Genomic DNA, 14815 nt, shown 5'->3' with positions numbered 1-14815 from the left:
CTGGTCCTGACCCACCCATTGAAGACCAGTCTTCTAGGGGGGCTTCCAAACTATTGCTATTTTTTTGTGGAATTCAGTCGCATTCCTGCAAATTGTGCAAGACCCCTCAAACAAATCAGGTTGAGTGAGTGTGCTGTTTCTGATAAGAAATTGAAGGGGACAAGCTGCAGTCTAGAGATTTAGAGACACAGAACTTAAACTGGGCTCTTTAAGCATCCTAGGGTGGCAGCTGGGTTAGTGTTAAGATTTTAAGATTCATAGATCCCTTTTTTGCAATTAACCAAAATTTCACAAAATAATGAGCAAGCTTAATATTTGGATTTATTTATTTTTTGTCTCATCTACCAAAATGGTAGATGACGGTCCAGGAATCAGCGTGTTTTTACATGAGTAGAATGTGTCCTTTTATTTAAAATGCATCTCTGGGTTATTTGTGGGAAGTTTTTAATGTGTGATATTTTAGTGTATTTTTGGTTTCTATGGAAGCCGCCCAGAGTGGCTGGGGTACAAATAATAAATTTATTATTATTATTATTATTATTATTATTATTATTATTATTATTATTAGTGGGGCCTGCCTGGTGTTTTTACATGAGTAGAATGTGTGCTTTTATTTAAAAGGCATATCTGGGTTATTTGTGAGGCATAGGAATTCATTCATTTTATTTTTCCCCCAAAATATAGTCCAGCCCCCCACAAGGTCTGAGGGACAGTGGACTTGGCCCCCTGCTGAAAAAGTCTGCTGACCCCTGGTCTAGATGGGATTACTGCATCATGCTTTATATGAGCCCACTTTTGAAAAATGTTTTAACAGTCTAGGTTTCCCCAAGATGCTTATTTTCTATTTACAGTTTACTTATTCTGTAGTAGGAATCATTCAGTCCTATGAGTCTCCACCCAGCCTACCTTTCCCCCTTGAATTTAAGAGTCCTGTAGGACCAGACCAAGAACCAACACCGAGCGTAATCTCCACAATTGCACACACATTCTTATTTGATGCACAATGATATTTATTTATTTATTTATTTAGCAAAGCTGTCTTGAACAAGTCCTCGCCTGCAGCTTGATGTGGTTAAGCTCAGGCACAGGGTTGCTGCTCGCCCCAGTCAGGACCAGTCCTACCATTAGGCGGAGTGTGGCAATGGCTCGGATGTTGGCGATGACAAGGAGCCAGCAAGATGTTGGAAGACTGTGTCCCCTAAGCTACCCGGTTGCTCTCAGGTGCAAAATGCTGTCTGGTTGAAAGAACAATGTGAAGAAAGAGCCAATTGCCAATTCAGGCAGCTTCTATGCATGAAATTGGGGGGTGGGTGGGGAAAGAGTCAGAATCTTACCCTTTGCCTCAAGTCTCTGTCAGATGCAGCTCCGCCCCACAAATCCAGAAGCCGATTCGGTTTGTTGGAGCGCAGATCTCCCCCCAACCGACCCCTCTCCCCAATAATTATAAGTCATTTAAAACACACAGACGTCTGCTTACAGGGCGGCCCACCGCAAAGCGCAGGGCAGGGCAGCACCTCCGCCGCCACCCACCGCCTGAATTTCCCAGTCGTGTATGCAAATACATTCACAGGATCTCACGCCAATTGCCACGGGCCAGATCTTCCTGAGCATCTGTGCAGAGAGCCCCGGATGAGGTCCGCGGGCGTTTCTGCGGCTGGCCATTTCTCATTTATTCCTATTGCAGTTTTTCCTCCCACTAATTCCTCTGAATATATATATATATATATATATATATATATATATATATGGGGGTTGGGGTGTTTTCAGAGGAATTAGTGGGAGAAAAATATATAGGAAAATATATTAGTGGGAGGAAAATATATAGTTTTCAGATTAATATAGTGGGAGGAAATATATATATATATATTTTTAAAGGCGGGAGGCAGGCGGAGGTTGCAGCCGCCGCCTCTGCACTTGCTCCAGAACCGGTTCCCTTCGCCCCGTCACGTGCCCCCCCTGGGAAAAAGCGGCGGGAGGCGGAGCTTCCGCGCCCTCGCCCCGCCCACACGCTTCCCTCAAGCCCTGCAGATTCCACCCTTCCTCCTCCTCCTCGCGCGAGAAGTGGGGGCCCAGGTCTCGCGAGGCTCCGGCGCTGCGGTAGAAGGAGCTGCTCGGCTGCGCTGAGGCGAAAAGGGAGGGAAAAAGGCGGGCGAAGGCGACGGGAAGGACGGCGGAGAAGGAACCTCGCGCGGCGGCGGCGGCGGAGACCGAGCGAGCGGCTGCTGCTGCCTGAGCGCCCCCTCCCCCACCCCCCGCTCTCGCGCTCCTTCATTCCTCCTCCTCCTCTCCTTCTCTCTCTTTCTTCCCTCCCGCCCTTCCTTGCCCTCCTTCTCCTCAGCCGGCTTGCGGACCGGGATGCTGCTGCGGGGCTCCGGGCCGCTCCCCGCGGCTCTCTCCCTCCTCCTGGCCGCGGCGGGGAGCCTCTTTCCGACGCCGGCCGGCGCGCAGAACGGTGAGAGAGGGCGGCCGGGGCCTGTGAGGGGAGGGCGGGTGGGGGCGGGAGGCGAACCCGAGAGCGAAACCCGCCTGAGGCGGTGATTGACAGGTGGGGGGAGGGGGCGCCTTGGTCCCGCGGCGGGGGATGCCGCAAGGGGTGGGAGGTTGTCGCGCGGTGGGCGGGGCGTTTCAGGTGTGTGTGGGGAGGAGCCTAGGGAGAGGGAGGGGAGGAGCACCTCCCTGCGGGAGCTGGGTTCAAATGCTGGCTCAGCCCAGTAGATTAACTTGGCAGTGACCTTGGGCCGGGCGGCCTCCCATTCATCACTCATTCTGGTGGTTAGCTTGGAGGGGGGGACGGGAGGGCCGGCAAGCCTGGGTAGGGGGTAGACTGGGCAGTGGGGTGGGTGTGGAAGAGAAGGAGGTGGGTGAGCCTGAGATGACCAAAGGGACGTGGTTTCAAATTCTGCTGCAGGAAGGGACCCCCACCAGGTGACCTTGGATCAGACAAGCTCTATTGTTATATTTATTAATGCTGTTTACAATGGATTATTATTATTATTATTATTTACAAATACCGACTGCTAACTGTTGTGGGGGATACATTATGGAAGGTGACATACAAATGCTTTAAATTAAATATATGTATATAAAGAGCAGTTTTGTTCTATCTTGCAGAGTTCTTTGTAAGAATAATAAGGTAATTGCCTGAAGTGCATTAAGCGTGCTCAAGGACTGCTGATAATCAGTGTGGCAGAGTGGTTTGAATGTTGGCCTGTGACTACGCAGACCCTAGTTCAAATTTCCACTTTGCCGTATAGCTTCCTGACTGACCTTTAGCTGGACTGTGTCTCTCATCTGCAATATAAGGATAATAACTTAGAGGGCTGATGTGAGGATTAAAGGGGGGAGGCAGGGCAGTGTGTCCTGACCTAAGTTCATTGGAGCAGAGGGAAGGGGAAGAATAAAAATTATATAAATGAAAATGGCAGCTGAGAGAATATGAATTGTAGAAAGCTGTGAAGAGGGAAGCCTTGGGGTGGGTCAGGGAAGAGAGTGGAAGAAGAAAACCAAGGATCCAAAACATGTAGTCATGAACTACTCCAGATGGCCAATGAAACTGCTGTTTCACACTCTGGTGAACATGATAAGGTAGGGATTGAGGGAACTTGCAATAGGTTTTTGGCAGAGTATGTCAGTACATGCTGATGAGCGAGCACTTCATAACTCTCATACAGCCTTTTGTTTTCTCTCATCATGAGCTTTTCTTTTTGATAATTTGTCATAGTACCTAACGTATCAAGTTAGAAACAGAGGGCTGTTAAAATCCTTAGATACATCTAATTCTAAACCAAAAGGAGTCTGTAGGTGCAAGCTTTAGGTAGCCATTCCTCCCTCTCTTTCGTAGCCTCTTGGGGTGTGCCACTTTGAACAGTGTGTGCTGTTCTCCTGGTACATCTCTATCCACCTACTGCATCTTTGGTTTTCTTTAAATGATTTATAATGCAATTGCTTTTTAGTTTCTTAGCAACTAAAGCATTCTTTTGATAGGTCTGTGATGGAAACCCTGGATTTTTTTCTTTCTAAAGAGTGCTGTAAGAAATCTAGCATTGCATATGTCTCCTCCTTGACATTGATTTGCACCAAGTGCATAATGATTATTAGTGAAGCCAGTAGAGCACGGGTTGATTAAAGGCAAGTTTAGCATGCCTGAGAAGGCTGAGCGTGAACATGTATTTAGACATAAAATCCAGTATCATCTTTGCTCAGTAGGTGTGTACTTGTGGGGCAGTATTACATGATAAAAACAGATGTAAGTTAAATGGCATTGTAAACTGTTTTATTGGTGTAGAAGCATAGGTTTTTTCCCTAGCTTGAAAAATATATTTGAGTGGACAGTATCTTCTAATGTTGCACAATGGCTTTTTGGGTAGCCTTTTAAAGAAGTCAAATGACCCTGTGTGTAAATATTTTTTGTCTTGCTATGTACAGCAGTTCGGTTACTGTGTTTCTCCTGTAATTTGGGCTCTTGGGTTTTAGCTTAGGTGAGTACTTAATTTCTGAACCTTGACTCAGACAATCTTGTTGAGAAAAAATCGGCTAGCAAAAGGAAGTAAGAATGGAAGAGAAGCAATGCCTGAAAATCTGGACTAGGTTAGTGCAACCCCACTTAAGGTAGAAGAGAATTGTAGGGTTGGAGACATGGATTTGGAAATAAGTGTAGAAATGTCTCAGAAAATTAGTGGGAACTCGTTCCTTATATAACTTCACAGTTGTGTAATTTGGCTATATTCTACTTCTGTCAGACGTGCTGCCTGACAATAAAGATCTGGAGATTTTTATGCTAGCTGTTGTCTGAAGTGTTCATCTTTTATGCTGTCTCTTTTGTTTAGGTAAAATGAGGTGAACAGTCTCTTCACATTTGAGTTAAATGATGAATGTGTCTGTAGGCTTTGAATAAAGTGATGGCATTTGACTTTGTTAGGATAAAATAGACTGGACCTCTGCAAACATTCGCTTTGTTATAGTGAGCAGATGCCTGCAGGAGAGGCAATATATTACTTCATGGAAGGGGAATCAGGCTGAAGAAGCCCTGTGCCTGCATTCAAATGGCTGAAGCTGGACTTGAAAACCCCCTGTTGGCATGCACAGTTCATAAAGCACAAGTTTTGTATTTTTTGTGCTTGGAAGAGAAGAGAAGGGTTTCAAATTCTTTATTGCAGTGATTAGGATGGTTATTAAAAGTAAGAATGCACTCAGTTCCAAGAGTGGCTGTTCTGAAAGTTACCTTTCAGTCTTCAAAAAACATCCAACTGCTGAATAAGTCCTTGCCTTAATTAATATAAAGCTACCTGCCATTGTGAGCCTCTTAGTATTGGATACATTGGCACCTGTGATGTGTAGATTGGATGAATGTGGTGTGCCTTCCTCCTTTATTTTATTTAAAGCAGGCTTCCTCAACCTCGACCCTCCAGATGTTTTGAGACTACAATTCCCATCATCCCTGACCACTGGTCCTGCTAGCTAGGGATCATGGGGGTTGTAGGCCAAAAACATCTGGAGGGCTGAGAAAGCCTGATTTAAAGTGTCTTTCCCTGGTTTTTAAGCCAAAAACTTTCCTGGAGTGAATTATAAAAATCAGTGGTAAGTTAGTCTCTGCCCTCAGGCTTTTTCCTTCAGTGGGTTGGGTTTTTCCTATATAACTGATGGCTATTTAGATTGCAGCTGGAAACTGCCTGAAGAACCTTGCTGACAGTAAAGCCACCAGAATTTTCTCATGTACACACCCCTGTGAAAGTAGAATTGGAAGGCAGTAAAGACTTAGAGTGAACAGTAAAGCAAAATATTCATTTGGATCTTTCAGCTTGTGTTCTTGTGAGCCATATACAGCAAAGGTAAAATCCCCACTGAAAACCCACAATATGGTGCAGGCAACCAAGCTGTAGAACAAATTGTAAACTTTAGAATACCCTTATCAGTTGGACTTAAATAACAGAACCAAGCACCGATTTGAACAGAAAATATAAGCTCTGTTTGCTTTCCCAATACTTTAAAAATGTCTACTTTAGGTATACTCTCCATTCTTCTTTGGGACAAGTCTTTGATGTAGACATGGTTTAGTTCGCATTTGCTAGTAGTTACTTTTAGGAAGGAAAAAGAAGCTACTATGGGCTGAGGGTGGCTCTGAGAGTAGAAGAGTGTAGGCTTTCCCCTTGTGCCTTGCAATCTGTGATACCACAACAATTTGCAGAAGAGGGGCTGCTGATACCGCACTGCACTCAAGTGTTGCTGATACAGGCAACCCCCAGTTTACATGGGTCTTGTGTTCTGGGTCATCACCTGCTTTTGTGAAATCACCTGTAATTGAAAAAAACCTCTGTAAAAAACTGCAAACAACTTGCTTCTCTCATGTTCTGTCCTTTTAGTGGCATCCTTTAGGACATTTCCGTGTCACTGCAGGGTTCAGCACTCTGCATGGTGGTTAGGTGACACTGGGTTCTAGTAGACCTGCTCCGGCTCTTATAAAGCCTTGGATTTAGTCCTTTTACCTCACTGAGTGTCTTGTCACTGAGGTGAAGTCCAAGCTACTCTGCCCGTAGCTGTTTTCTTGTGGAACATTTGGTTTGCCCCTAGACTGCCAGCACTGATGGGGCAAGAGGCAATGATCTGGATGTCTCCTTGTTGAGGCAACCTTCCCATATGCTTTTGTAGTATCTATACTTTTTCATGCCAGGATCTCTGAATTGAAATGGACTATTAGACCCTCTCTTTGTGCATTAGTATTTTAGTTAACGGTCACTATCAGATGCTGCTGTTTGTTTTTCTTTTTCCTATTATTAACAGTAATTGGAAGATTACAATGCTCATATTTTTGCCTTTGGTTGTTGTCATATTGAAATCAATTTAATTATTGTATTTTGTTTCTAGCTGGAAAATAACCAATTGAATCATTTAAAAAATACAACAACAATCCTGTGCACACAACTTTTTATAACTCCTGAAGCTGGTGATGATTTTACCTATGCAGATATTATAATTACAGCATCATATTTCTTTCCCCTAATGGATGACATGGGTGTGCTCTAGCCCCTATGCAGTTTAATCTTTATTTAAATAATCTCTAATAATACTCTGCTTGAGAACACCACTTGTCCAGACTGGTCTGCTCAGAAATCTCTTTGTTACTACAGTACATGCCAGTGATACTGTATTATTCTCACTGGCTTGGACTTGACTCATTACTGAATTGTTCAAGGCAGAACATTTGTTAATCAGCTAAGTAAACTGATTAGAGGTTTTGATGATTAAGCAGTATATAAATTCTGTTAAATAAAACAAATAAAACAATAAATAAAACAAAAGAACTATAAAATGAAAGATTAATAAATAATACAAAGAACTATAAGAATTATAAATGGGCCCTGGTTTTCAGTCCACTCTATCCTGGTCACTTCAGATTCAAAATACTATATTGGGGTACCGTGCATTCTATCAGCACTGTTTTAAGTTCTACTGTTCAAAATGAGATCAGAATATATCTTTGGTTTTGAAGTTCTACTGTTCAAAATGAGATCGGAATATATCTTTGGTTTTGCCGTCTACTTTGACAAAGTCAAAGTAGACGGCAAAATTATGTACAGAGTTCAGCTTTGGATACTGGAGATGAATTCAGATACCACTTCTAACTAATGTATCTAAGCAGCATACAGTGAAATCAATACAGTATATGCAGTGCAAATAGGTTAAGATAAATATCCCAGTTACAATATATATACATGTATTAACACCAGAAACAATGTGTGAAGAGATAAAAGTACAACTGTGGTTAAACCTTAATCAGAAAAGGCTTGTGTAAAAGGTTACTAATAGCAGAAGTCATTTTGTGGCTTATATGCATAGGGTGTTCCATAAAGGGAACTAGCCAGAAAAGGCCCTGTGCCCCTTTCCTGTCAACTGCTGCATTTGGTGTACCCAACAAAGATTCTCCAGCTGAATGTAGTGAATGGGCAGGGATGTGGGGGGAGAGGCAGTCTTTCCAATAACCACCTGCGACCAGTGTTAGAAACTGGGATAGAAAAGCTATTTGTCACATGGCTCCTGGAACCTAGGTTATGGGCCCAAAAACTGAATGGCTAGTGGTCACACCCCTCCCATGCTGCAGCACTTTCTGTTCATTTTTTCATGCAGAATTTATTTGGTTCTTTTTGCTGTTTGTGGTATTTGGAGGGTTGTAACTAGCCATAGCAAAACAGGTCACACAGAGAGCACAGTGGGACTTAAATTTAGGCACGTATAGGACAGTAACACCCAATGAAATTCATGGTTGAGTGGGGATTTGAATACTGGTCTCCCAGGTCCTGGTCTTACAGACACACCAACCACACTGGCTTTCATTGGGAAGAACCTTTCTCTTTCGGTTTGCAAAGTCACCGCTTCTGTGATAGGTGGAGCTGCCAGTAAAGGACATTGTCTCATTCTATCCATTCATGCCCATGAAACATGATAATTTTCAAAGTTCTCAAACTTGAAGCATGCATTTGTTCTTTGGAAGCAATATTGTGGATGTGGGTGGCGCTGTGGTCTGAACCACAGAGCCTCTTGGGCTTGTCGATTAGAAGGTTGGTGGTTCAAGTCCGCGCAACAGGGTGAGCTCCCATTGCCCTTTCCCAGCTTCTGCCAATCTAGCAGTTCAAAAGCATACTAGTGCAAGTAGATAAATAGGTACAACTGCGGTGGGAAGGTAAATGGCATTTCCATGTGCTCTGGCTTCCGTCATGGTGTTCCGTTGCGTCAGAAGCGGTTTAGTCATGCTGGCCACATGACCTGGAAAGCTGTCTGTGTACAAACATTGACTCCCTCGGGCTGAAACGAGATGAGTGCCGCACCCCATGGTTGCCTTTGACTGGACTTAGCTGTCCAGGGGTCCTTTTATTGTAGCCTTTTGTTGTACCTTTTATTGTAGCCTCCCAATATGAATCACTAGAACACCTTTGCAAGCTTTTTCAAAAGTTTGAAATCATGTTTCAAAAATTAAAATATGCCATTAATAAGGCATTTATTTATTTAAAACATTTCTTTCCAGCTTCTCATCACCCAAACAACCCTACAGCCGGTTTTGTTAAAATAAAATTCTTAACACATAATGCAAAGCAGGTAGGTCAGTTAGCTCAGTTATGCTGATTCTTTAAATTAAAAGATTCAGAATTATTGTTAGCATTTTTAAAAGCTCTGAGAGTACCGTATTTTTTGCCCTATAGGACGCACTTTTCCCCCTTCAAAAATGAAGGGGAAATGTGTGTGTGTCCTATGGGGCGAATGCAGGCTTCGCACACCTCTCCGCAAGCAGCGGGAGCCCAGCTCTGCACTCCCGCTGCCTGCGGAGAGGTGCCTGCATGCTGAAGCCTGCGCGCGCTGAGCTCAGCGCGTCCAGGCTTCGCGGACCTCTCCGCAAGCAGCGGGAGCCAGCGCTGGGCTCCCACGGCTTGCAGAGAGCTGCCTGTTTGGGGGCTGGGGTCGGGGGAAGCTCGGGCTTCCCTAGCCCCGCGCCTGGGGGGGGATAATTTCCCCCCCTTTATTTCCCCCCCAAAAAACTAGGTGCGCCTTATGGGACAGTGCGTCCTATAGGGCGAAAAATACGGTAACTGGAAGTAAAAAAATTTCCATAGTTCCTTTTAAACTCCCCCCCCCCCATGAGTTGGATATCACTCTCTACTATTTGATTGAGTGGTTGACAATATTTCAGAATGGTTGCACATCACAGGATACACAGGAGGGTAGCTGGGGTCCATGTAAGAAAACTAATACCGCTCTGTGGTGCCAATGTAGTTGCTTCCAAACAGACTGTGCCAAAAACCACAATAGTTTGGCAGTGATTGTTGGAAGTGATAAACCTGAACTAGCAAGCATGATTTGCATTAACTATATTTTGGCATGATTGAATTGACAAACTATAGTTATGGTTGTTGCTGTGACTCTAGATGCTTTGTTTGGAAGCTCAAATGTTACTTGCATTATGGAAGCTGCTTTCAGTCTCTTGCAAAGTGGCATGAAAATGTTGTAAACAAATTGTGCATTGATTCTCAGCTATGGCTAGTGTGAACTGTGGCTTGCCATGGAATGAGCCACGGTGATAGGCTATCCAGAAAGCTGGGCAAAATGCTAATAAAGGCAACATGTGTATAAAATGATCACAACAGACTGGTGAAGAGTAAGAACTAAATTTGCAAAAAGTGAAGGCTCAGTGGAATATAACTGATCTATAAATATCTTTTAGGGAACAGCACAAATTAAGGAAGGGAATTACTTTGTCTCAGAAGTTGGTAGGATTGGAAAGGAGCAGGATTGAAAGAAAAGCAAAATATGATTTAAGATGAACAAAGTTCAATTTTCTACTTCTCCAATACTGAAACCCAAAAGTTGGATCTCTTAAAAAAAGAGAAGGAAAGGAGAGGGGAGCTGCTATGAAGGCCAAAATCAAATCAACTCTAAAGAAAAAATAAGGCAGCTTCTGTGTGCAGGAAAGGAGGGAAGGCGCCAAGAGTCACACAATACAGAAGACAGACCCATTACAATTGCTTATACTTTGATGGAGGAGTCTCACTTGTCATAAATACAAGATAATAGTACTGGAATACAAAGCCCTACATGGCTTGGGACCCAGGTGCTTAAAAGAGTACTTTCCCCAATTCCAGCCAACTCAGACCTACACTGGGCTTCTTTGGGAGGAAGGAAAGCTATAAATGGAGACATAATCATCATCATCATCATTTTTAATTCCTCAAAGGAAAAAAAGAGGCACAGGGTAAGGTGAGCACTGCTGGGTCTGACCTAGAGTTCCATCCAGCTTTTCTTCTCCCTACCACTATACAGAGCACCTTCTGCTTTTGCCAGGTTTAGCTTATCTCCAGGTAGGGCTGAGAAAGACCCCTGCTTGAGACCCTGGAGGGACAGTATTGTCTGTCAGTGAAAGCAATACTGAGTTTTGATAGGGACCTGTAGCCTGACTCGGTTTAAGGTAACTTCTTTTGTTCAGAACTAGTGCAAGTCTTTCATGCTGTTTCTGGCCAAAGACCTATGTGTTGCATAGAGGGGGCATGTGTACTGCTGAGTTGGGGCTATTGCCTCTGGTGATTTGATTTGCAGGGGCCGGAATCTATGAAGTCTTAGCATTCTTTTTGAACTCTTCCTATGTCTTTAACAGCCGTCATGACTTAATTTTGTAAGAGTGTACCAGTAGGTTAGGGCTTTGTTTTCAGATTTCAGAATGATGCTTCAGCTTGGCAGTGTTTCTACCGCATTCAATGGGAGGATGTTCTTGCTGCCAAACTGCGAGCATTGCTTCCTGCCACGTGCTGGGCTTTCCTCAATCTCTATCCCGATGCTGACTGGGCTGCTTAATTGTCACTTACAGTGCTGACATTAAAAACATTACTGAATGCTCTTGGAGAAGTTCAGTTTAGCCTTCTGTGCTTCACTAGAATTAAAATATGAAAAAGGAATAAAAGCAGTCTATGTAGACAAGAATGAAAATGAACCCAGATTCCCCCAACCATTTAGAGGCATATTTGTTGTTATTTTTAATTATTTGAACCGATTGCCTTGAGTGTTATCAGCTTCCAACAACCTGTAAGTCTGCTAGCCCTTTAGTCCACAGCACCCCATCCCACACAATTCAGAGGAGCCTTCTCCCTTATGCTCTGTAGAGGCTTTTACAGGTGGCTTCAGTGGGCAAGAGAAGATGGGAAACTTTCCTTCTGTGAACTTGCTTAAGTTAACTAACTTTTAAGATCCAAGCTTATTGATGCTAGAATGTTGCTGTTTCATTTCTGTGTACTGGCATAGAAATATAATTCTGGAGACTGATATTTGGAGACTGATATTTACTCTTCTCATTGGTCAGGCATGGCTTGACAGAGTCCTGGAGATTGTGGTATTAATGCATGCATATAAACTGTTTTTAAACAATACTCACTTCTGATTTAAGGAGTTGCACTTCAGCCATATAAGTTGCATAAGTATTTATGAAATGTATTAGAAGTAGTTGAACTGGTTCCTAAATCATATGCAAAGGTTAGTACTTGAGCTGGAACCCAAGAGATGAAAAATACATTTGTGTTTATATTTAGGCTATGTATATTTTAGCAGCTTCTTCAGAACTGAATGGAAATGGCTCAGCATGATAGGAAAGCAGCACAGGCAGGTATTATGTTTCTGCAGCATTAATGTTATCTAGAAAAGCTCTCAGTAAGATGATACCTTTTTGTCACATTATAAATTTATTAAGAAGACATAATGTGACCCAGTTCATGACTAGCTGGGTAGAAATTGAGAACTGAACCACATTATGTTTTAATGTTGGGATTTATATTCACATTGGAGGACCTTTCATCCTTTTCTTCTGCTTATAAATACAAATTTTAAACAAATTACTCAAACTTCTGCTGAATTTATTAAAACCCCAGCATAATGTTTAATTTTTAATAAGTCAGAATGCCAGCCATGGTTCTTGCATGAATGTGTATGTTTGGCAAGTGACTAAATTGTACAATACTGCAGTGTTCCTTTCCATTAGAAGATAAACAAATCTAAACTTCTATCAAGAAAAATACAGAGGTTGATGTCTTTAAAGTGATCCAGACTTACTTAACAAGGAGTTTTTGACATACTGTCTCGAGTTACCATGGAGTGCGCCTCTGGGGGTGAAGTCAAACCACTGTGTTAGCAGGGCCAAAGTGATCACCCCGAGTGGCAAGCCTGGGCTCTATGTACGGAGGTCCTGGGCTGCCCAGATGACAAGACCTCTCTCTCTCACTCACTCTCACTGATGTAGTCCAGAGGAAAGCAGAGTAATACGTTTGGTGCCAGCTTGGCTACAGGAGTTGCAAAGAGTAGGTTTCCTAATATATGCCTATATTTTAAAGTCTGGAGACTGGGGGAAACAATCTGAAATACCCAGTCCATAGGCTTGGTATTCTAATATCAAACAGAGTAAGACTATGGGAAACTGAACATATAACTGTTGCTACATAATAGTGTGTGTCTGGTTTTGTTGGAAGGATAGCTGCTGGAATGTGGATGTCTCATTTTTGGTACTCTTCAAAGAGAACTAGGCAAGCGCTAAGTTTCAGAGCTGCTGGGAACAAGCCGATTCAAAGAGGGAGGAGATGGGTAGCATCTCAGTTCACAATATGCCTTCAGGCTGCAGGTTGGGTGTTGAGGCACAGGCTCATGGCACAAATAGGCATATGCTAATTTGTAAGTATAGATGCTATTATAGGCTGATTTTCAGGGAGAAATCCACCCCGTGAATAACATTTTTTCATGAGTTTAAAAAAGAGAAGTAAGAGGAAGGAGATAAATGGCCCAGTGCAAAAAACCTGAGCCCCTGGGGCCATCCACTGACAACACCCCTGCTTCTAGGAATCAAAAATGTTGCAGAATTAGAGGGCTCCTCTTACTTGTTGAAATGTGCTGGACAATAGTGACTTGCCCAAGGTTAGCCAGTGAGTTTCATGTTTAAGTAGACATATGAATTGTTAATACTTGTTGTGGTGTCATATCCAGTAAAAAAAAAAATTGTGAATAGTATCTCACTGGTTCTCTAGTTTTGCATGTTTTCTGGTATTAGCTATTGTTTTGTAGAATGATAGCATTTTCTCTGTCTTTAAAGACAACTTTATTATACTGCAGGAAGTTGGCAACAAACAATGTTCAGGTTTTGGCAAGCTGAGGAACAAGACTAGCATGGATGTGCAGGAATATGGAAGCAGGTCACAGGGTGCCAGAGGGCAGATAGATATTTGACCCACCCCAGCACATTCCTTTGTAAAAATGGCCATCTGACAAAACCAACTCCTAAAAGGGCTATGTAGTTCCTGCACAAACATATGTATAACAGTTCTCTTGAACTTACTTGACAATCCAGTTTATGAGCCTGTTTGAATAAAAGGAGTGTAACGTGATATTTGGATTTTATTTTATGGATTTTATTTTGTCAAAACAACTTTACATTGTATATGTGAGGAATAAAGAGGGCTTCAGGTTTTTCCCATGTGCGTAGCACTGAGTGGAGTTGACCCTGGTTGTAACTGTTAGTAACTGGTTCTTTAGGACTTGATAACCGATACAGAGCTCTAATAAGTCTCTTTACATAGTTTGTGTGATCAGCAGTCTTCCCTAGAAATCTGTGTATGGAGAATACCTTTGAAGTCTGTTCTACTTTTACCAAAATTGTTTAAAGGAAACTGAATATCATGAATAATGACCAAGACTTTCAGAGAGCTTGTCTAATATATACAATTACATAGAGTTCATAAATTAAAAACATTGTAGCATGACAACTTGTGTAATCTTTTTTAGATAGGTTCTGTGGAACAATAGCTTTTAAATAAATGTAATATTATATTATATTCTTTGTACAGGTAGGATTGCAACTTAGAAAATCTGGCTGTTGGCCATTGCAGGAAATTTAGGTCACTTTATATCTCTGAATTCCTGATACATCATGTTGAGGTCAAAGCAGAGTCATAGCAGAGCATTTCTTATGATGGACAGCTTTTCCTAATACCTGCGTTTAAACCCGAAAGTTGTAATAAGAGAATGTATTTGTGTTCAACAAAAGCAATTGTTATTGAAGTATTATTTTATATGCCCCGCTAGCCATTTGTTAGGCATTTTAGAAAGTAAAGAGAAAATGTGTGCATTTTCCAGATGCAATATTTTATTCCAATCCAGTTTATTCTCATAGACAGTAAAATTGTTAAAACCTGATGGCTCATCAGCCGAGAGCTTAGCTTTTTGCAAGGTTGCAAACAAAATAAAAGCTTTCTGCAAGCTGTAAGCTCTGTCTCTTTTCTTCTAAAAGTCATGTAATAGCTCCTAT

At 42.4% G+C, this 14815-nt stretch overlaps 2 protein-coding genes across 3 annotated transcripts in view; one reads left to right on the top strand and one right to left on the bottom strand.

The window, feature by feature from the left end:
- The window catches only part of CD276 (CD276 molecule), a 61148-nt gene extending 59640 nt beyond the window's left edge, over positions 1–1508 (bottom strand). The window contains exon 1 of the mRNA XM_081169257.1: positions 1335–1508. The gene's annotated coding sequence lies outside the window, so the exon portion shown is untranslated. The remainder of the gene's footprint in view (positions 1–1334) is intronic.
- Positions 1509–2062: 554 nt separating this feature from the next.
- NPTN (neuroplastin) overlaps positions 2063–14815 on the top strand; it is a 46299-nt gene continuing 33546 nt past the window's right edge. Inside the window, exon 1 of one of the 2 annotated variants that reach the window (XM_081169244.1) lies at positions 2063–2452. In XM_081169244.1, coding sequence (XP_081025370.1) covers positions 2356–2452 — 97 coding nt within the window. In that variant the 5' untranslated portion in view covers positions 2063–2355. The remainder of the gene's footprint in view (positions 2453–14815) is intronic. The other variant, XM_081169245.1, reaches the window with a different exon arrangement.

This window comes from Podarcis bocagei (assembly GCF_964188305.1).
Source record: "Podarcis bocagei genome assembly, chromosome: 14".
NCBI lineage: Eukaryota > Metazoa > Chordata > Lepidosauria > Squamata > Lacertidae > Podarcis > Podarcis bocagei.
This window is presented reverse-complemented; position numbering and strand designations above follow the sequence as displayed.